General features: G+C 49.3%; 1 protein-coding gene across 10 annotated transcripts in view; it reads left to right on the top strand.

Moving 5' to 3' along the window:
* Positions 1-22,616, top strand: part of VASH2 (vasohibin 2) — a 41,055-nt gene that overhangs the window by 5,101 nt on the left and 13,338 nt on the right. For 2 of the 10 annotated variants that reach the window (XM_055371283.2, XM_019030434.4), the window contains 5 exons: positions 5,542-5,630; positions 10,094-10,150; positions 10,643-10,717; positions 16,948-17,329; positions 18,323-18,438. In XM_055371283.2, the coding sequence (XP_055227258.1) occupies positions 5,542-5,630; positions 10,094-10,150; positions 10,643-10,717; positions 16,948-17,329; positions 18,323-18,438 (719 nt within the window). Of the gene's footprint in view, positions 1-5,541; positions 5,631-10,093; positions 10,151-10,642; positions 10,718-16,947; positions 17,330-17,758; positions 18,162-18,322; positions 18,439-18,876; positions 21,409-21,775; positions 21,911-22,616 lie in introns of those variants that run through there. The other 8 variants (XR_010134721.1, XR_010134720.1, XR_002006648.4 and 5 more) reach the window with 8 other exon arrangements.

Raw genomic sequence — 22,616 nt, 5'->3', positions numbered from 1 at the left:
GAAACAGCAGTCGGTTTCTTGCAGACCTCACTTCTTGTGCCTTATTCTCGAGTTGATTCCCAATTGGAAAATAATTCACATTTAGAGGACTGAGCTTCACCTGAGTGAAGACACGGGAGTGTTTGGTACTAGAGACCTGGCTGCAGTCAAGGGCTGTCCCTGCCCGCTGCCACCTCTTGCGGGCAGCTCCTTTCCTCCCCAGTCCTGGATTGAGAACCTTTCGTCTGTCTGTCTGTCCTGCACCTCTGTCCCAGGCCCTTCACAGATTCCTGGCTGCCTCTGTTGCAGGAGCCTGGGGCTCATTCTGGGCTCATGGGTGCTGTTTTGTGCTTCTCTTCCCAAGCTGCCAAAGAAGATTCTTCTGCCTGGTGCCTGCATAGTGTTTTCAGAGTAGGGATGACAAAAGGTTTTGAATTCCCCTTGCTCTTGTTAAAGATTCCTAGTGCCTGGGGTTCTTGCTGCCTCTCTGGCTCCTTTCCTGGTCTTTCCCTTCTCTCCTACATGGCAGTGTCAGTTACACAACTGTCCATCCATATCACTTCCCTTGCGTTCTTCCCACGGGCCAGTTGTGCTTCACAAGAACAGAGTGGAAGAGAGGCTGCTCACAAGAGCCTTGCCTGTGGTTTGTTTCATTGTTCTTTCTCTTGAACACCATCTTTCTGTCCACTCCACTCCCTCCTCCTGCCCCCTAGCCCTCAAGTTTTCTGGGGCCCCCACCCCTAGAAAACAGTCACAGTGCCTGTGTGAAGAGGTTGGTTTCGATCTGTTTCCTCTAGATTGTGCCTTCATCAGCCTGGCCACGGCTGTGGGGCTAACATAGGCAGCAGGTGGTGAGACCCTTGAGGGGAAGGGCTACAGAAAGTCAAACTTGGAGTTTCAGGTAGTACAGCAATTGATGAAATCTGGCAGGAAAATAGCATGAGGAGGGACTCTGCAGACCCCAGTCACGAACAGAAAAAAGGGATATGCCCTGGGCTTTTCTTGAAAAGGTTGCACCAATTTATGTTTGCCTTGATCCTGTAGGAGAGCATCCTTACCAGCATTGGGTATCTGCATTTCAGCATGTTTTTGCTAATTGGAGAGGTGAAAAATGACATTTTGCAGTGGCTTTAATTTGTATTTCTTATATTATTAGAGTACTTAAACAATTTTTTCAAGTATTTGGTTATTATTTGCTTTTCTTCTTTTGTGAATTGTCTTTTCATGGCTCTTAAAATTATGGAGAGAGATATATATATATGATACGGTTTACCATTTTCACCGTTTTTAAGTGTACAACTCTGTGGCATTGAGTACCTTCACACTGTTGTGCAGCCATCACCACCATCCATCTCCACACGTTTTTCATCTTCTTAACTGAAACCTTGTATCCATTCCACACTAACTTTCCATTTCCCTCTCTCCTCAGCCCCTGGCAACCACCATTCTACTTTGTGTCTCTATGACTTTGACTACTCTGGGAACCTTATATAAGAGGAATTATTCAATATTTGTCCTTTTGTGATTGGCTTACTTCATTTAGCAAAATGTCATCAAGGTTCATCCATGTGATAGCATGTGTCAAAACGTCTTTCCTTTTAAAGGCTGAATCATGTTCCACTGTATACCATCGTATATTCCGTGGCACGCCACATTTTGTTTACTCATTCATCTGTCAATGGACGCTTGGGTTGCTTCCACCTTTGGGGGCCATTTTTATTTTCACTGAGGCCTAAAGATTTTTCTTGTCACTTTGCATGAGCTCATAATGAATTAAGGATATTAACTCATTGTCACCAATACATCCCCAGGGAGCAGTGAACGTTTTCATCCTCTCCATTAAGGTAAGAAGGTATCTTCATGATGTGAAGCTCCCAAGTTGAGTGTCCAGGGACTCTGCTGCTGCTGTTTCTGTTTTCCAGTTCCAGAAAGTAGGGATCATTCAGGTTTCCCCAGCGTAGATCCCTGACAATATATTGGTGATGAATAATAACACAGCTTACACTTTTTTTTTTTTTTTTTTTTGAGATGGAGTCTTGCTCTGACACCCACACTGGAGTGCAGTGGCTCAATCACTGCAACCTCCGCCTCCCAGGTTTAAGCAATTCTCCTGCCTCAGCCTGCCAAGTAGCTGGGTTTACAGGCGCCTGCCACCATGCCCAGCTGATTTTTGTATTTTTAGTTTCGCCCTGTTGGCCAGGCTGGTCTCAAACTCCCAGCCTCAAGTGATCCACTCACCTTGGCCTCCCAAAGTGTTGGGACTACAGGTGTGAGCCACGGCACCTGGCCAACACAGCTTACACTTAATAAGCACCATATGCCAAGTCCCAAGTTGCCTACTTTTGCATTAGGTCATGTAATGCTTACAACCAGCTTGGAAGGTTGGAAGTAGGTGATACTATTCCTATTTTATCAGGAAGAAAACAGAGGCTTAGAGAGGTCATGCAGCTTGACCAGGGCCCACAGCTAGTAGGTGGCAGAGCAGGGCTTTGGACCTGGTTGTGTGTGTCTCCTAATGACACTCCGGGAAGCCCACCTGGTTTACAGTCCATGGCCAGTGGGAACGTTGGGAGCCCGAGGCGCTGGTTGGAAGTGGACCCCCCAGGCTGAGCCCAGCCAGCTCTCCCAGACATCAGAGTGAGCTGTAGCCTATGACATCATTCCCTCTGCGGTCTCTGCGCCTCCCCGCCACTGCCCTGCCCCCAGCTGGGACTTGGGGAATGTATACGTTTGTCCTCCCATTGGGCAGGAAGTGTGGCCACAGCTCCTGCACTCTGCTTACGGCCAGGCTGAGGTAACCATGCAGCTGTTTTTAAAAGCCTGTGGGCGCCATCGGGTTGCTATTTTGAGGACCAGCTGCCGTCTGCTCCCACCCTGCCATCCAGCTCTTGTGGGCTCTGCTGGGCTTGAGGGGGGTTGAAATAATTTGGTGGTCAGTCCTTCAGCAGACTCTTGAACCAAGTCACTGGTTACAGCAAGGCTCTGGCCTAGGGACACCCCTCTGGGGATCTCTTAGGTGGCTGGTGATTCCTCGGAGCATTTTCCCACGCTTACCAGCTTTTCTATTAAAGAGGTTCAGACTGTGCTTTTCTGTGCAGAAATGTTTATGTCTTTTTTTTTGAGACAGGGTCTTGCTCTGTCACTCAAGCTGGAGTGCGGTGGCCCATTTATGGCTCACTGCAGCCTTGACCTCCCGGGCTCAAGCCATCTTCCTACCTCAGCCTCCTGAGTAGCTGAAACTACAGGTGTTCACCACCGTGCTCGGCTAATTTTCTTTCTTTCTTTTTTTTTTTTTTTTTTTTTTAGTGATGGGGTCTCGCCATGTTGCCCAGGCTGGTCTCAAACTTCTGGGCTCAAGCAATCCGCCCACCTCGGCCTCCCAAAGTGCTGGGATTACAGGCGTCAGCCACTGCGCCCGACCTGCGTATGTCTTAATAAACTAGAATTCCCCTCCTCTCTGCCTCTGCTCCTGGGCTTTCTCTCTCGTTCGTTCGTACAGGGCCTAAAGCTTGAAACATAGGAGGTGCTAAAGACATACTTGTTCGCATCTCCCCTTCTCTCCCCACTTCGTGAAATCTCTGGCACATTTTTTACATGGAACACTTTCTAGTGTATGCTAGGGCAGAAACACAGAATACGCTTTACATTTTGACTTGCTCTGTGTGTGTGTGTGTGTCTCTGTGAGTGTCATGGGAGCAAATATTCAACGCCTTGCCCCCCGAAATGACTCTCTCAGACAGCAATGTGATTGATTTGGGTTGACATGTTGTAAACAACATGGAGCTTGCAGAATAGCTGTGCCTGAGTGTGCACACACACTCACATTCACACACACATTCACACACACACACACACACACACACACAATACCTTGGCTGTAATGCAGGAAGTGTGATTCTGATGAGTTTCCTTCCAGCTGAGGAGGCAGTTGCTGTGAAGTAGGACATTTCAAAGCCAAGAGAGAATTGAGGCAGTGAGAGGAAAGGAATGTCAAGGAGTACTTGCAGTAAGTGCAGGCAGCGGGGTGGAAGCATGGAAAGACCCCAATGCCCAGGCGGGGGGGCAGCGTGCCCTCGGCCTCACACTGGGGCTGGCGCCTGGAGAGTCAGGGAGAGAGCCTCGAACAGCCTTAGGCAGTGTCTGCCTCTGCTGCCTGGCCTGGCTGCACAGGGCCATCCCTGCATCTCCCCAGCGGAGTCCCCTTCCATCAGCGGAGCACCAAATCCCCAGGGCCGCCCTTGCCCTGTTTGCTCTGAGGATGGGCCTCACCTGTCCTCAGGCCCTTTCTGCTTCTCCTTAAGTGGCTTAGCCTGGAGGAGCCTCCTTTCTCCTTCCCAGCAGCAGCACTGCCGGAGCCCCACCCACGTGGGCTGAGATTCTCTGTCACCAAGGACCCCAGGGAGACAGAGGTCAGAAGACCGAGAAACATATAGGTGAAATAAAGCAAAAAACAAAACCAACCAAGAAAACCCCAAACCGTGCCTGGCTTTTCAGCAGCGACTTGATTGGATGTCCCTGTCCATTCTTGCTCTTGGCCTTCAGGGTACGGCTGCTCAGAGCCGAGTGGATATCTTAGCTCTAAATTCCTGAGAAGAGGGACCTGCTTCCCCCTTTCCAGTCCTTGCCTGACTTTGGTTCCTTCTCTTCCTGGCAGGGATTAGGACTTCATCTGCTATGTTGTAGACATTCACGGAGTGTTGATTGAGGGGCAGACTAGGAAGTGAGTGTGTTGATGGAGCTGCTGTGAGGGGTAAAGTGGTAAGATGGCGTGTGAGCCAGAGGAGCTGCACTTGTCTGGGGAGAGTCAAGGCAAGAGGAGGGATCTTCCCTAATCCATCTGAGGGTGGGACTCAGGGAAAGGGACACACTGGGCGTTGCAGAGAGGGTGGTATTGAGATGTGACACTTGTAGTGCCATGTTGCAATTCTCTAGGGCACCATTCACTTTATTTATTTATCTATTTGAATTTTAGAGATGGGGTTTCACCATGTTGCCCAGGCTGGTCTCAAACTCCTGGACTCATGTGATCCACACGCCTTGGCCTCCCAAAGTGCTGGGATTACAGGCGTGAGCCACGGCGCCCGGCATCCATTCACTTTATATTCTGTGTAAATGTTGCCCTGCAGTAGAGCACTTGTAGTAGATCACCATTTGCCATGCAGCAGGCATTATGCAATCATTGATGAAATGCTGGAATGCTTTAGTGTCCGTCCTGGGCCAGGCTCGGTGGGGGGACATGATAGAACATAGTCCTTCGCCTCAAGGAGGCATTAGCCTCCTGCAGGGAAAAAGGCTGTATTCACACAGCACGGAGGGCCATAGAGAGCCACCATGACTCAGAGGGAACTCAGAGAGGCAGAGCTTCAATGAGGGACCCACTGTTCCTGGGAGACCTCATGGAGGAGGCACTGCTCAATCAGGTAACCACACCAGGGTGACCATGCTGCCATCGGCTCTCAGGAGCACCTCTCTCTCTGGTGGCTTTACCCTCTGCCTGTCCCCAGAAGCTGGGCCCCAGAGCGCCTCCTTAATAAACACCTCCTCTTCTCTATTTTTCTGCAGCCTTCAATACCCCAGGTCCCAAACTACAGGCTGTCGATGACGATCCCAGACTGGCTCCAGGCGATCCAGAATTACATGAAGACCCTACAGTATCCTTCCAACCAAGGTCTGAGCACACCCAGCCCGGGGACAGGCATGGTGATCGCAAGCCTGGTGGCAAATCTGTCCCCAGCTGGTCATCAAAAGCTCTCTAAGGTTGGTGAGGCCAGGCATGGAGGGATGTCCCAGGTGGGAGTCTAGAAAGAGTGTGCGTGGAGGTTGTAATTGCAGTGACCCAGTAGGGCAGGCTGGTTCCCCTTGAGCCCTTCTGGCTTCTCTTTCTCCCTCCTCTTCCCTGTCCTTTCCCTTTTTCCCCTAAGCACCCCTCTTCCTTCTATCTTCTCCTCTTTCTCCACTTCCTTTCTCTTGGGCATCTTTGTTCCCCTCCTCCTGTTCTCCTTCACTGTCCTTCTTTTTGAGATGAGGACTTGCTTTGTCACCCAGGATGGAGGGCATTGGCACACTCTCAGCTCACTGAAACCTCCACCTCCTGGGTGCAAGTGATTCTCCTGCCTCAGCCTCCTGAGTAGCTGGGATTACAGGCATCTGCCACCACACCTGACTAATTTTTGTATTTTTAGTAGAGACAGAGTTTCACCATGTTAGTCAGGCTGGCCTGGAACTTACCTCAAGTGATCCGCCCACCTCGGCCTCCCAAAGTGCTGGGATTACAGGCGTGAGTCACCACACGGAGCCCTCCACTGTCTATTGCCTTCTTCCCTCCTAGTCTTCCATTCATTTTCTCTTTCTCTGTTTTGCCCTCATCCCTAACTGCTCATGATCTACCAGAGGCCCACCTGGTGCTGCCTTTGTTTCCCCAGGTGACCCAGGCTGGTGACCTGCTTGGTTCTACATGGATGGTTCGGCTTCTGGGATTGGGGGCCCTCTCCCCCGACTTGAGCTTGAAGAAGACCTAAGAAACTCACTGGGTTCAGTCTGTTCAGACCAGCTGATTTGGTCCCTTTCTTCTCCGCATCCGCAGGTTGTTTGCAGTCAGGATTAGATCAGTTCTGAGAACTCCCACGAGCAATGCTGTAGGGACAGAGGGGCAGGAGCAGGTGGTCCACCTGCCCCTTCTGGTATTTTATAGAGGAGGCAGATGGGAAGCTGGACCCCAGCACATTGTCCAGGAGGTCAAGCTTCTGTGGACCGCTATCCTTCCTCCATAAATGTATAAAACATAGCCTGTTCTACAAGGTCCCAGGCACATTGACTGGCTTTCTGTTTGTCTGTCCATACCCAGCCCTGAGGCAGAAAGGATTTCAGGGGGCACTGCACACATGCCCCACGTGTCCCAGAAAAGCCCCTCCATTCTATGTTATGGCAAAAATCTTTCTGGTGGATTTTTGTGTCTTCCTTGCAGGGACCAAACACTAGCACCTCCCCCACAGGGCTTGGTGTTTACTAGATCGGAAAACACCAATTTCTGCTCGTTTGGGTAGGGAGATTACTTGATTGGCTTCTCTGTTTTCACTTCACGGATCATCAACTCCCCAACATGGCATCTTTCCAGTAAAATCCTAAGGCAATATTAGGAGGAGGAGGTAGCGCCGGTCTCCAAGAGTGAGGCTGGCGGCCCTAGCCCTTGGAAGGCTGTCTGGTGTTTGTGCTGATCCCCACTCTGGGACCTGCATGGGGAGTTCCACATGGTCCCAAGGCACAAACTCCTGCCAGAGCAGACCTGGACCCCAAGAGCTGGCTCTTTCTGGATGTGACTGACTCCTCATAGGCTATTCTAGAAGGTGACAGCAATTTAGAATGCCTCCCCATCTCTTTTTTTTTTTTTAACTTAACGTCAACTGATTATAGGCTTTAAGGTTCCCCACTTCTATCTAGGACATGGTCTTCACAAGGATCATCTGGCTGAGAGTTAAGAGAATTAAACTGGGAATGCATTGATGGGGCAAATTTGCATGTGCTTTACATATCATTTGCTCACACTGCTGTAAACCTGACAGCATATTCTCTGCCACGTTTTCCTGGTTGCCCTGAAGGATCTGCTTTTCCATTTTTCTCTTCTCTGACCCATTATGACTGCAAAGGTCAATGACCAACAGCATCACTGACTGCAGAGAGGGCCAGAGAAGGGAAGCACCAACAGGCCGCGGGGACCTGCTCCCAGCCCTCTGCCCACTGGGACCACTGCACGAAGAAGGCAGGGCACCCACTCTTCTACCTGCTGACCTGACTTTTATTTAGTTCCTTGGGACTTCCTACTGCTTTGTCCTGGACACAGTGACAGGTGCCAGGATATGGGGACTGGTTGGCGTCAGTCCTGACTGTGAATGTGCTCAGCTGGCGGTGGTGATAGGAAAGGACAAATCCTGCCTTCCCCTCAGACATCCTCGGCAGCAACCAACAAGAGTACTGGTGTTGCATGGGGTTCTGGAGAGAGAGGTGCCATGTGAGCTCTGCTGGATTGGGGGAGAAGCCTTCTAACAGCAAATTCGGGCTCAGTGAGTATCTCCCGCTCAGGGCATGTTTAGAGCGGACTTCTCCCCAGCCCACTTTCAGGGACTCAATGATTAACTCTAAGGAACTGAAAGAAGATGTTCAGGTACACTTTTTTTATTATTTTACTCTACGTTTGTCTCATTTGTTACACTAGATGTATAGATTAGATATGTGAGCGGAGGAAAGTTGGGCATAGAACTGAATTTTTGCCAATTGAATTCTACTTTATGTACCAGGAACCTCGTTGCTTGTATAAAATTTTTGGTGAGGTAAAGAAATCACTTCACAATGAGAATATTTAGCCCCTCATTTTCCTCTTTTACCTCTAGGATCTTGCATGTTATATGTTTTAAAAACTGGGCAAGACTGTATGGTTAGTTGTTGTTCTTAATGCCCAGGTCAGTAACTCTCAAACTGGTGATCTTGGGAGGCCCTCCAGCCCTCACCCTGGAGCTTCCTGCTCAGTCATCTAAGGTGAGGTGACTCTGAGTAGCATCCGGGATTATGATCCATGGCCTGAAATCAGACTCTCCAGGGCTGGAGCCCAGAATCTGCTTATACTGAGCTCTTCAAGGGGTTACGTGTGCTCGTGTCTGAGTGACCAAGCACAGCTATGCCAGGAGAGGAATCCCAGCCCTTTTCAGGAGGGATCGAAGTGCTGCTAGGCGCCCCTGTCACTGTGGGGCACCCATTGACTCTCCCATCCCCACCTGGCCTGCAGCAGCTCTGGGCATAGAAGTTCAGGCTTCATTAGCACCTTCCCGATGTGCACTTTTCCTATAGGCTTTTGTTTGAGGCAGAAGAGCAAAACCTACAAAGCAACTTCTCATAAGGCTCAGAAAAATCAAAACCCCGTCCTCAGAGAGCACGGCATCAGGGAACTCTCCATCTCCTTCAGAACAACTTGGTGCAAGCTGGTCAGTCCCTGAGACCTTCTGGGCAGTCAGCTAAATCCCAGATAGTGAATAGTGGTGCAGCTTCTCAGATTTAGTAATCAATGCCAAGTGCCAGCACAGGCATGAAAAAAGGTGACATCTCCACAGTCAGCCCTGCTACAGAGTCTATGCGCTACTGAAAAGCCCTACTGCTAACAATCCACCCTTTCATCCTTGCTTCCATCCGTCCCCATCCACCCTTCCAATCCATCCATCCACTCATTCATCCATCCACCTTTCCATCCATCCATATATTCATCCATCCATTCATGTATTCCTCATTCATTTAGTAACATTTGTTAACTTGCATATGTTGGGTTTCTGCCAGGTTTTTTTTTTTTTTTTAGACAGAGTATCACTATGTTGCCCAGGCTGACGTGCAGTGGTGAGATCTCGGCTCACCATAACTTCTGCCTCTTAGATTCAAGTGGTTCTCCTGCCTCAGCCTCCTGAGTAGCTGGGATTACAGGCCCATGCCATTACACTTGGCTAATTTTTGTATTTTTAGTAGAGACTGGATTTTGCCATGTTGGCCAGGCTGGTGTCGAACTCCTGACCTCAGGTGATCCACCCGCCTCAGCCTCCCAGTGGGATTACAGGCATAAGCCACTGCACCTGGCCTTCTGCCAGGTTTTATAGGTGATATAAAGATAATGAAAGAATAGTTCTAGCTAGGTATGGTGGTGTATACCTGAGGTCCCAGCTACTTGGGAGGCTGAGGCAGGAAAATCACTTGAGCCCAGGAGTTCAAGACAAGCCTGGGCAACATAGAAAGACCATGTCTTAAAAAAACTTGTTTTTTTAAAAAAAGAATGGTACCAGCTCTCAAAGAGCTTGTAGTCTAGTAGGTGAATTAAGACAAATAGTCAACTACCCAGAATACAGAGCAGATTGAAAAGAGCTATTATAAAGGTCCATGGTACTTTGAAGCCTAAGTTAGAAATTAGATTTCCAGGGCAGGATAGTGAGGAGTTAGAGGCTACTAGCTACCTTCCGGGTGCTGGCGACTTCTGAAAGCCCTCACATCCTCATCTCATTGAGAAATCAGAATGCATAGCTTTCTCTGCCACATTACTGGGACCTTTGGAGTTTTCTGTCACTTTCCCTTTACATACTTTACTCAGATATAATCACACAGGGACCCAGTTCTTTGAAATTAGGAAAATGAGACCGCTGAGTGGGTAAGTGGTGCATGATCTATGGGCCAGATGACCTCTCTCCTACATTCGAGCTGCCAGCTTCCTCTCCCAACCTCTATTCCCGTAGCCCATGGCTCAGGTATCCTAGTCTGTAAGGGGTGGAGGCGGAGGGTGCCCCAGGGCCGGGTTGGAGGTGGGACTGAGGACTGAGCAACTCTGACAGTGGAGCTCAGTGGTGAATTCTAACTTCCAGGGTGAAGGAGGCTTGTAAACTCTGCCTCTCAAGGCTTCCTTTATTTGTTCTATTGTAATGCCCCCGTCCTGGGGCATTGGGAGGGTGCTATGGAATACTGGCACTAACTCCAGGAATTAACTCTTGTGCTTTGGTGCCTTCCTGCAAAGTGACTTCTCCCTTTTCCCTCCGTGCTCCTGCATGGTTCCTGGTGTGGGGACAGGCATGCTGATGGATTGACAGACTGACCGAGTGTGTAATTAAATAGGTTCTGAGATCCTCTGCTGTGCTCTATCCTACAGGTTAATGGAAACAGCAAAAGAAATGACCCGAGAGTCCTTGCCTATCAAATGCCTTGAAGCTGTCATCCTGGGCATGTATCCTTTAAGTTATGTATGCTTAGTTTACTCCATAAATGGCGGCTTCACAATGGGGCTGGTTGTGCCTTTAACATTGTAAATTCGCAGAGATGATGCCCATTATCTCCTTTGAGGAAAGTGTCAAACTCCTCTGGTTCATCTCTTTAACTTTCACCATGTAGAATTGAACCAAATCAATGCTTGGCTTCTTGGACCAATATCAGTCTAACCTGTGAGCTTCAGCCTCCATCAGGGCCAGCTCTCAGGCCAGTGACCTTGCAGACTCACTAATCACAAGGAGAATTCTAACTTGGAGGGACTAGAGAGAGTGTGTATGTGGCTGTTCTTTGCATTAATATGACATTGCAGCAGGAAAGACAGTCAAGGGGAAATGCAATCAGAGCCAAGAGTGCTAGTATCCAAACCCATCTCCAGGGAAATATCTTTGAAAATTCAGTGATGTGATCTCAGCTCGCTGCAACTTCCGCCTCCCAGGCTCAAGTGACCTTCTGACCTCAGCCTCCCGAGTAGCTGGGATTACAGGCGCAGGCCACCATGCCCGGCTAATTTTTTGTTTGTTTGTTTGTTTGTATTTTTGGTAGAGATGAGGTTTCACCATGTTTCACCAGCAGGCTGGTCTCAAACTGCTGAGCTCAAGCGATCCGCCCACGTCAGCCTCCCAAAGTGCTGAGATTAGAGGCAGGAGCCATCGCGCCTGGCCCGCCAGGGAAAATTCTAAGAGTGGCGTGTGGAGGACACCAAGCAGTGGTGGTGTATCCTGACTTGACGGAACCTACAACTAAAACAAGGGTCTAACTTCTCCCACACTTTCTGTTCCACTTTTCACCAGACTCCCGGCTCTTCAGCCTGAGAGGAATATGGTGCAGAGAAACTGTGATGGCATCGACATATTGGTGGTGATGACCACCTCCCTTACACAATAGTCTCATCCCTGCACAATTTTATACATTCGAGCATCATGCCATTGGAATCACCCACAACCTTTTGAAACTGTGGGGATAGACCCAGGAACAGCCTTTGAGCCTGATCTGCCACAATCAGATAGAAGAGCAAAGATGCTCCGAAGTCCTATGGGATGGATGGCTGTAAGGGACAGTGGAAAAGGAAACACTGCAAGGCAGGAGCTTGAGAGATGGTCCCAGGCAAGATCAGTTAGGTCCTTGAGCGCTGTGCTGAGAAATGACTTTTTTCCAAAAGGCAATGGGCAACCCAGATGAAAGCTCTGAAGCAGAGGTGCGGCATGCTTAGGTATATGCTCTAGAGAGGTAGTTCTCCAAAGCACAGGCTGAAGGACAGATTGGGAAAGGCTGGGCTGGATCAGCAAAGCCCGTTGGGAGCTGTTACATGAGGGAATGGTGAGGCTAGACTCATGGCCCTGGGGATGGGAATGGATTTCAGGGAATGGTTTTAAGAGCTATCAAGGAGATAGAATGTATAGGACTTGCAGGCCAACCAGACGCGGGAGTTGATGAGGAAGGAGTCAACGTCTCCAAGTTTCTGAATTGGGCAATAGACTGCGGGATTAGCTGGAGGAATGAGAGTGGCAGAGAAAGGATATGCGTCAATGCAGACCTGAACTAAGACAGTGCCAGTGAAGGTGGAGGGAAGGGATGGAGGCATACATCATCACCACCACTGGGGGACTGCTTAGATGGGAGGAGTTATTGGAGAAAGGCAGTGACTCCACATTTCTGGCTTGCATGATAATGCCACAAGGGAAGGACTTCAAGGAGAGGATCGGATTTAGGGAAAGATGAGCTCAGATTTGGACATGTTAAATTTGAGGTGCCTTGTGGGATGTCGGAATGAGGTATTTGCAATGTGGAGCTCACAGGGGAATCTGCACTGGAAATGCAAATTTAGGAGCTGTGACTGGGGGTTGTGCTTACTGTTCAATAAGTGAAAGGACAAAAAGATCAAAGATGAACTCAGTATTTTTTGGTCTAGTTTGGCACAAAGAGCCCATGAAAGAGACTTAAGAAGGAAAGAGAGGTAGAAAGAAAACCAGGAGAGAAAGGGGATGGAGAGGTCAGTGGAAGGACATGTGGCTCAGAATTAAACTGGGGACAGGAGGATTGGTCTAGTCTGTTTTCTGGGTCTCCTGGACATCTTTGTGGGAAGGAGAATCTCTGTGCCTCTCTGCAGTCTGTGGAACACTTGCAGCCCTGATCTGAAACCAGATTGAGCACAGGTGCCTTGGCTGACATTTGAAAAATGGAAACTTGAACCTTACTGAGGCCTCTCTCCAACCCTCTTGTCATCCTCCTCCCTGTTTCCCACAAAGGAGATGAAACATATGCCTGGGGAACCCAGCAGGAGGCTGGGAATGGGGGTCCGGGCAGCAGATGGCTCAGGGCCCCAACTCTTTAGTGGCAGGAGTCAGCCACAGCTGTTCAGCGAAGCCTCCTGCAAGTTTAATGGGGGCAGATGATTGGCTGGGGATTTGCTGGTGGAAGAGATCAACGAAGGGGAACACAAGCCCAGGCCCTTCATGGGGTAGACAAGCTAACTTCAGACTCTTTGTTGAGGGGTGTCTGAGTGCCTCTGGATTTAGGTCATTGAAATGACCACCTCCCTTACACAATAGTCTCATGCCTGCACAGTTTTATACGTTTGCGCATCATGCCATTGGAATCACCCACAACCTTTTGGAATTGTGGGGATAGACCCAGGAACAGCCTTTGAGCCTGTCCAAATCAGAGACAGCGTGCTCGTGGTTTTCCTTTGTTCTTATCCTTCTGACATTTCAGAAAAGTGCAGGAAGGTGGAGAGCTTCAGTTCACGCTGCTGAACTCAGGGAAATTTGACTCTTGCACACAGACAGGAAACACAGATCCGAATTCTTCTTTTTTTTTTTTTTTTGAGACGGAGTCTTGGTCTGTCGCCCAGGCTGGAGTGCAGTGGTGAGATCTCGGCTCACTGCAAGCTCTGCCTCCCGGGTTCACGCCATTCTCCTGCCTCAGCCTCCCCAGCAGCTGGGACAACAGGCGCACGCCGCCATGCCCGGCTAATTTTTTTGTATTTTTAGTAGAGACAGGGTTTCACTGTGTTAGCCAGGATGATCTCAATCTGCTGACCTCGTGATCCGCCCACCTCGGCCTCCCAAAGTGCTGGGATTATAGGCGTGAACCACTGCACCTGGCCCGAATTCTTTTTTTGAGACGGAGTCTCGGTCTGTGATCCAGGCTGGAGTGCAGTGGCGCGATCTCGGCTAAGTTTTTGTATTTTTAGTAGAGATGAGGTTTCACCATGTTGACCAGGCTGATCTCGAACTCCTGACCTCAGGTGATCTGCCCACCTCAGCCTCCCAAACAGACCTGGAGTCTAAAAGTTACAGCATCTCTGTCTTTTCTCTTTGCTTTGGTCAGCATCCCTGGGTCCTGCTTTCCACTCGGGGATAGTGAAGGATATGAATGGGTTCATCCGTCTGTGTCTCCCACAGGCCCTTCTGCAGGTCCTGGCTCAACAACTTTGAAACTGGTTGGCTTGGCTGCTTGGACGCCTGTGTCCATTGGCCTGTCCTTCCTTGCTTTCTCTTTTTTTGACTTTGGCCCAGAGTTCAGGATTCATTAGTTCTGAGCCACTTCTTTTTATCTTGCTTAAGGGCATGCGCATGCTTTTACGTGCATGCTGGAGAGGTAGATCTTTGCTTCCAAATTATCTTGTGAACTATGGCAGGTATTTTGGGGGGCCTCACTGGCCATGGTGGGGCTCGCTTGTGGTACGAAAGCACTGTGGTTTATTAAAGAAACAGGTTCATTATGAGAGGCAGGTTAGGAATAGCCCCAGGAGGCTGGATGCCAGAAAGATGATCCCTGGCTTGGCACTGCTGCTCCCACTTCCCTGGAAAAGGTCAGGTTACTCCCCTGCCTGCCTCCATACTACCTCGCCACCTCCCTCTCCATTCCCAGTTGCTCCAGGTCCCAAGGCTTTACCAGTTGACATCACGATGGGAGAAATCCTCAAGATCAGTGACTCGTGACATGAGGGACTGGTGCTCTCTCTTGTCTCCTCCCCCCTTCTCCACCTGGCTGACTACTTATCCTGTAAGATGAATTCCAGTGTTACTCTGCTGAGGCCCCTCCTCTGTCCACCCAGAGGTTGCTAAGCTTGCCTTTCTTATAGCACACTTCATATTGTGTTTTGGTTTTTATTGTGGTAAAATATAACATAATTTACCATTTTAACCATTTTTAAGTGCACAGTTCGGTGACATTAAGTGCATTCATAGTGCTCTGCAAAATGACCACCATTCCAGCCAGGCGCAGTGGCTCATGCCTGTAATCTCAACACTTTGGGAGGCCGAGGAGGACAGATTACCTGAGGTCAGGAGTTCGAGACCAGCCTGGCCAACATTGTGAAACCCTGTCTTTACTAAAAATACAAAAATTAGCCAGGTATGGTGGCGGGTGCCTGTAATTCCAGCTACTCAGGAGGCTGAGGCGGGAGAATCGCTTGAACTTAGGAGGCAGAGGCTGCAGTGAGGTGAGATCGCACCACTGCACTCCAGCCTGGGTGACAGAGTGAGACTCTGTCTAAAAAAAAAGAAAAAAAAAAGGCCACCATTCCTCCCCAGAAATGAAACCCCATACCCGTTAAAAAGTACTCCCCATTTCCCCCCTCCAGCCCCTGCCCACCACCGTTCTACTCTCTGTCTGTATGCACTTGCTACTCCAGGTACCGCAGATGAGTGGAATCATACCATATTTGTCCTTTTGTATTTGGCTGATTTCACTCAGCATGTCTTCAAGACTCATTCTGCACATTGCAGAATTTCCTTCCCTTATGAGGCTGAATAAATTCTATTACATGTATACACTACATTTTGTTCATCCCTTTATCCATCGATGGATATTTGCGTTGTTTCCACCTTCTGGCTATTGCAAATAATGCTGTTCAGAGCATGGGTGTACAAATACCTGTTGGGGTCGCTGCTTTCAATTCTTTTGGGTATGCACCCAGAAGTGGAATTGCCAGGTCCTAGGGTAATCCTGTTGAATTATTTGAGGAATTGCCATACTGGTCACACTGTGTGCATTCTGAGTCCATTTCCCACCAGACCTCCGGAGAAGGGCTGTGTTCTTATCTTTGGCTCCACAGCCCTACCTGGCAGGCTGTCGGGCACAGCAGACACTCAGGGTAAGTGTTTGTCACACTGACTTAAGCAGCTAAGGAATGCCCTTGTTCCAGCCCCAGAGAACTTGCCCCAGAAAGCAGCTAGGAATTTACGTAAGAGGACTCAGAAGGATGTGATTTCACTCCCTAACTGCCAGGTGATCTCACATGATAAAGTGAAGAGAAAGCAGGTACAAAACTGCTTTCTTTTTAGAGAGTGGAGGCATCCGTGATTAAACCGAGAGCAGAGGACAAGGCTGCCGCCAGTGCTGTGGATGGATTCTGTCAGCATCCTTCTCTTCAGGGCACTTGGATTAGCTCTGGCACCAAGAGCAGCCCTTTTAAGTGTAAGGCAGTGCACATCCACAATCTAAGGTTCGTTCTTTCTGTAAGCATTAAACAAGCCCATCTGTGTACCAGGCCAGTGCTGTGCACAGGGAATGCCAGGATGTGAGACACAACCCCTGCCCTCACAAGATACAAACAATTACAGTACAGGATGGGTAAACACCAAGTGCCATGGGGGTTCTTGTGTGTTTTGGAAAGATGATCCCAGGCTTGGTGCTGCTGCTCCCCCTTCCCTGGAAAAGCTCAGGTTATATACTCCCCTGCCCGCATTCACACTTCATTGCCACCTCCTTCTGCATTCCCAATTGTTCCAGGTCCAAAGGCTTTACCAATTGCCTTGGGGCGGGGCAGGGAGCAAGAATACCGAAGCTAGGATGAGGAAGGTCAGGAGGCAAGACACCCAGGAGAGGGGAAAGGATAGTCATGAGACTGTTCCAGGCCGGGTTGCAGCCTGTGTGAGCCCCAGGAGCAGAGGAAAAAGTGCCTTGTCATTGTTTTGTTTTGCATGTATGTAATTACTGAAGAAAATGACAAGTTTTTCTCTTTGTCTCATATTAACTTGGTTTGGATATACAACATATAGTAGATAGTCAAACATAACAAGCAAATCCTTTATAAAAGGATTAGTCTGGAAAAGTTAGATGTGGGCCTGCTCAGAGGCAGGGGGATGGACTCACTGAACCCTGAGACACTTTCCCTTCCTTTGCATCCAGGCTTCGAATTTTCAAGGCCTCCTTTCTCTTCCTTGACTCAGATTGTCTAAGCTACTTAACCAATGGACAGCCTTCCATCGAGCGGTTCCCCATCAGCTTTAAAACCTACTTCTCAGGAAACTACTTTCACCACGTTGTGCTGGGGATTTACTGCAATGGCCGCTATGGCTCACTGGGCATGAGCCGCAGGGCTGAGCTGATGGACAAGCCATTGACTTTTCGGACTCTGAGTGACCTCATCTTTGACTTTGAGGACTCTTACAAGAAATACCTGCACACAGTCAAGAAGGTCAAGATTGGGCTGTACGTCCCCCATGAGCCTCATAGCTTCCAGCCCATTGAGTGGAAGCAGCTGGTCCTCAACGTCTCAAAGATGCTGAGGGCTGACATAAGGAAGGAGCTGGAGAAATATGCCAGGGACATGAGAATGAAGGTGGGTGCTGGGAAGACAAGGAAGCCATGCAGGAGAGCTCTTTTCCCATTCCTTTCTCTCTGCCTCTTGCTCCAGGCCTCATTTTTCTAGGATGGCCAAAAATTTCTTGAGGTTAAAGTCTCTCTTTGCACATACTACTGCAAAGAAAGCCATCTAAAATCAATTTAGATGCGACAGTTAAAACAATGTCTTGTCCTGCAATTCCTTCTATGAAATCAGATCTAAAGTGTTAGTCATTTTATATTGAAGCTCTAGTTTGTTCTGTTTTGTCGATGTAATAGGGTGACCAGTTGTACTAGTTTGCTTGGAACTGTGGGTTTTCCCAGGACATGAGATTTTCAGTATTAAAACCTGGAAAACCTTATATGCTGGCCTTATATAGACTATACTTATACGTCCCTCTTCTCTCTCTCAGTTTTACCTCCAAAGTGATGTGATTCCCGCTTGTCCATGTCCCTCCAGGGCTTGTGCAGTCACTAAGAGAAAAGGATTATGCTGACTTCAGGCCTGGCTATGTTTAGCACTTGTGGACTTGTCATCTTCACTCTGCAGGACCTGGAGTGGAGATTCCTGATCAATTAAAACCATTCTGTCATATGTGTGGGATGGGAGCATCAGAGGAAGAACAAGTTGGTTTCTGGGGCAATATAGATGGAACTTTGCCTTCGTGAGGAGAGGAACTTGCCAAGCAAACAAACACAGCCCCGGGGAGACTGAGGCATTGGGCTGTGTTCCTCTCTCTACATGGCACAAGGAGCACAATGTGACCATCTGTATATCCGTCTTGGAAGTGGTGCCCTTGCTGCTTGACAGTACAGGACGAGAGAGGAATGTGTGTGTCTCCAGCCTCCTTTTTTAGAAGTCTTCCTGCTCAATGCCTTCTAAACCATGGCGTCATGATTGGGCTGGGGGGTGGAATGTGGTGCTAGAAGAAGACCTGAGGGTGGAGGTCCCTTAGGAACCAGGGTGATTAACTCCTCACATCTCCTTCAGATCCTGAAACCTGCAAGTGCCCACTCTCCGACCCAAGTGAGAAGCCGGGGAAAATCCCTGTCCCCCAGAAGGAGACAGGCAAGCCCCCCGAGGAGGCTCGGCCGGCGAGAGAAGTCGTGAGTAATATTTCCTCTTCCCCAACTCAAAGCCCAACACACACATTCAAGGGGTTGTCCTGGCCCATGGTGACAAAGCTGTGTCTTGGGCCTGGCATTTGAACCTGACAGCAATCTCCAAGAGGACTGCCCCTCATTCAGGGGATGTCTGTGGAAAAGGATCCGCTGTGCACATCACCCCCATTGCCACTTCTCTGCTGTCAGTTGCACACAAACGGAGGGATAAGCCCCAGGCAGAATGAGGTGAAGAATAGTCTGAAATGCAGGTGGCCGGGAGGGAGCCTTGGACTTAGAATTAGGAAACCTGGGGCTGGAACTGGCTCAGCTGCTTGGGGATGTCTTTGTTATCTTTCTGGGCATAAGTTTTCTCACCCATCAAATGGGATTGTTAGAATTTATGAACTTTCCTAAAATTCTGTAGTCCTCTGTACCCAGCAGGAAGTGTGATTACCATCAGTGGACGGTGGCATCAGAAACACCCACCGGCTCCTCTTCTTCCTTGGCTAACTCTACCCTCTCCGTTTCAGCCCTGAGGCCAGTGATCCCACATCTACTTCTTAGATCAAAATAACCCACTTAAGCAATGACAGATTGGAGATGCTGGGGATGCCCAAATTCACCAGTGATAATCCGCTGGCAAATATTTGAACTATAGCCATCCTGGGAAAAAATACTGCTTTTCTTAATAATAGCAGCATGCTGTGTCACCCAGCCTCTTGCCGTGCTGGAACCATGTGGCACAGTGCACAGGGGGCTTGGTTGAATCCCAACTGTGCCACGTGTTAGCTGTGCAGCTGGGCACATCCTTCCTCCTCGGGGAGCCTTGGTTTCTTCATCCATAAAAGAGTATCAAATGCTCTCCTTGCCTATCTGACACGGTGGTTTGTAAAGATCCAAGTAGATGATGTAACGAGAGTGACTTGTCAACAGTGAACTGCTTTCACACAAGCACATTGTCATCATTACATCAATCCTGTACAGTGAGCAGGGAACATTTTACGAGTTTTGTTTTCAGGTGAAGAAACCAGGACACAAAAAGGGCTTGTTATCTTGTAGTAAGTTCTGTAGCTGGTCAGTGAGAAATGGGGCTGAAACCCAGGTCCTCTGATTCTGGGAGGTGGCAGGGCAGAGTCGGGTAAGGTTCTGTTGTCGGAAGAACAGGACAGGATGAAGTATTTTCATTTCCAAGGAAGGTTCTTTACTTGCCCCATTCCGCGTCCTACAGCCAGTCCTGGGTTCAGCAGGTACTGCCACGAGGGCCTTGGTGACAATGGCTGTCGTTCTGGGTTGGGAAGGAGGGTGTGAGGTGTGAAGCAGTGAGAGATCAGGTGTTCCTGGTAGCAAGAGAGGCTGAAGATGAGAACAATTTTGGCATAGGTTTGTCCTTGCAGGGAGCAGGATGGCTTCCAACCATTCACACATGGCCTCCTGACCCCAATCCTCCCCCTGATGCTGGCCACTGCCCTTGACCCTGGACTCTAACCTTAGCCCTTACCCTATCTCTCTCTCTGTCTTTGATTCAAACATCCATTAACTGCTGTCATCACAAAGTAGTTGTTGTCTCAGAGGACTATGAACATAGAAACTCTTCCCAGAGGGTCATTTAGCATAGAGTGAGTGACCCAGCAATAGCAAGTTGCTCATAAAACAACTGATTTTGTCTGATTTATTAACTGTTTTGCCCAAGGAGGGCTGAGTCATTCCCTGAGGAGCTCCCAATCTTCAGCAAATGTCGAGCAGAGTCTATAAAAGCCTGCCCTTCCCTTTAGACTCTAGAATCCAGAGGACATGAAGGCCCAAGCATTCCACCTGGCAATGGATTCCTGCACAGAATGGTGGCTATTGATTTTGAAGACTAGTCCTGGTGGATCCGTTTTACTTGGATCCACAGGGACTTTGCATTCACAGGGCCATGTTGAGTTTTTAACCAGGAAACGTGACCATAAATGCGAGGGGATGGTAAAGATCTTAGAAACCATGGTAACAGGATGATGTCAGGAGTCAGGAGGTGGTGGTGGCTGGTTTGGGAAATGTGGAGGAAGGAGAGTTTGAGTTTGGATGATGGGATGTGGGGTGCATCTTCGGCATCGGGGGAGCTGCTAAAACTGCAGACCTGGAGTTTGAGGAAGCTGGGGGATAAAAGTCGTATTGGAGCCATCTATTTAGAACTGCCAGTTGAAATGAGAGCCAGATAAGTCTGTGAGCAAAGAAAGAAGAAAAAAAAGAAATGGCCGGGCATGGTGGTTCACGCCTGTAATCCCAACACTTTGGGAGGCCAAGGAGAGATAATTGCACAAGCCCAGGCATTTGAGCCCAGCATGCCTATGCCACATAGGGAGACCCTGTCTTTACAACAACAACAAATTAGCCAGGCATGGTGATGCATGCCTGTAGTCCCAGCTTCTTGGGAGGCTGAGATGGGCGGATCACTTGAGCCTGGCGTTTCAAGCCTGGATAGCGCCATTGCTCTCCAGTCTGGGCGAAGGAGTGAGGCCCTGTAAAAAAAAAAAAAAAAAAAAAAAAAAAAATGGTGATGACAAGGCCCTGAGGAAGCCCAAGAAAAAGAGCCAGAACAGAAGATGGAAAAGGAACAGTCAGAGAGGGAGAGGATGGATCAGGACTGTGAGTGCACCTGCGCCTGCAGAGGACAGCTGTCAGAGTGCCGCAGCCGTGAGTGCAAAGCTACCTTCTGGTGTTGAGGCACCACTTGCCCTCTGCCCTCCTGCCCGTCTGGCACACCAGAGTGGGCCTGGGAATGGGGAGAAAGACCAGGGAAAGGGAGTGGTCGCCTGAGGTCAGGAAGGAAGACCTGCAGGAAGAGGGCATTCTCCTCCATTACCTTCTGTCGCGCATGCCCAGGAGTTGACCCCAGCCCCACTGGGGGAAGCACAGGAGCACAGAGGTGATGGCTCAGGGCTCAGCAGTGAAAACATAAGCTTTTCAAAAATGATGAGAAGTGGCCGCAACAAGGTGAGGAGGGGTGGGTTTCAAGGGGGAGGAGGGAAAGTAGTGGGAGAAGGAGAAGCGCTATGCACTGAGGTGACATTTAGAGAGGCAGTGTTGAGAGGGCTGAGGGGCTGGAACCAGCCTGCGAAAGGGAGTGAGAGTGAGAGCTGATGGAGCTGATGCAGGCCAGGATTCCTTTATCAAGAAGGAGCCCTGAACAGAGATGCAGCAACCTGATATCTCACTCCAACTCTGCCATGAACCAGCTTGCGGCTTTGAGCAAGCTGCTTCTCTGTGCCCTACCTGTGTAAGGGGACAGGGGACTTAGAGCAGATTATTCTAGGTAGTTTGTAAACTCTATAGAGTTCTCCTGGGGCTTTTGTCTTTCTAGAATTGGAAGAGACCAGAGTGTCTTTGGACACACAGAGAAAATAACCAGGAGAAAGAAATGAATGTTCAAGAGCAAAGGGATTCATGGAGGAAGATATATGAGCAGCTGGGGTCACATGGTATGGAAGGCTACAGAGAGGGCTTAGAAGGTGGTGGGTGGGGGAGAGGGTAGGGCAAAGGAAGGGGGGACATTAGGGAGAGCTTGACACACATGAGGAGGTAGAAGTTGAAGGACTGTACCTTAAGTGGCCTTTATCCTGCCAGTGAAGGAGTTGAAGAAAGGGCCCAGCTGAGGACAGATAGATAGGCCCTGCAGTCCTGTTCTCAACTCTGAGTGTGCACCAGCATCACCTGGAGGGTTTGTTGAAACAGAAGACTGCTGGACCCCTTTCCCAGAGCTTCTGATTCAGCACATATGGGATGGAGCCTGAGAACTGGTGTTTCTAATGATGCTGATCCTGCTGGTCCGGGGACCACACTTTGACATCTACCGTTTGCTTCAGCCGCAGGCCTCCACCTGTGTTTGATGAATCAGAATGGGAAAACTGAGTTGGCGGTTGACCCTGAAAAATAACAGTCACTGGCTAAAAGTACTGGGTCTGCTGAGAGGGTCAGATAAAGCCGTTGGGTGTAATTTAGGGGCTCAGCCTTGTCCAGTGCTGCCTGGATCTCTGGATAATGAGGTTGTGGAGGTGAAGTTAGGGGGTCTGACCCTGCACTGGCTCCCATGTTTGGGCCCCGGTGAAGTCATTCTGGGAGGGGCCCAACTGGTCACTCTCCTGGGGGCCAGACCGGGCCTCCTGTCCTTCATCCCCTAGGCCATGCCCATATGCTAATCTCTG

Source organism: Gorilla gorilla, chromosome 1, assembly GCF_029281585.2.
Source record: "Gorilla gorilla gorilla isolate KB3781 chromosome 1, NHGRI_mGorGor1-v2.1_pri, whole genome shotgun sequence".
In the NCBI taxonomy this organism is placed as follows: domain Eukaryota; kingdom Metazoa; phylum Chordata; class Mammalia; order Primates; family Hominidae; genus Gorilla; species Gorilla gorilla.
Note: the sequence above shows the minus strand (reverse complement) of the source record. Positions and strands in the feature narration are given on the sequence as shown.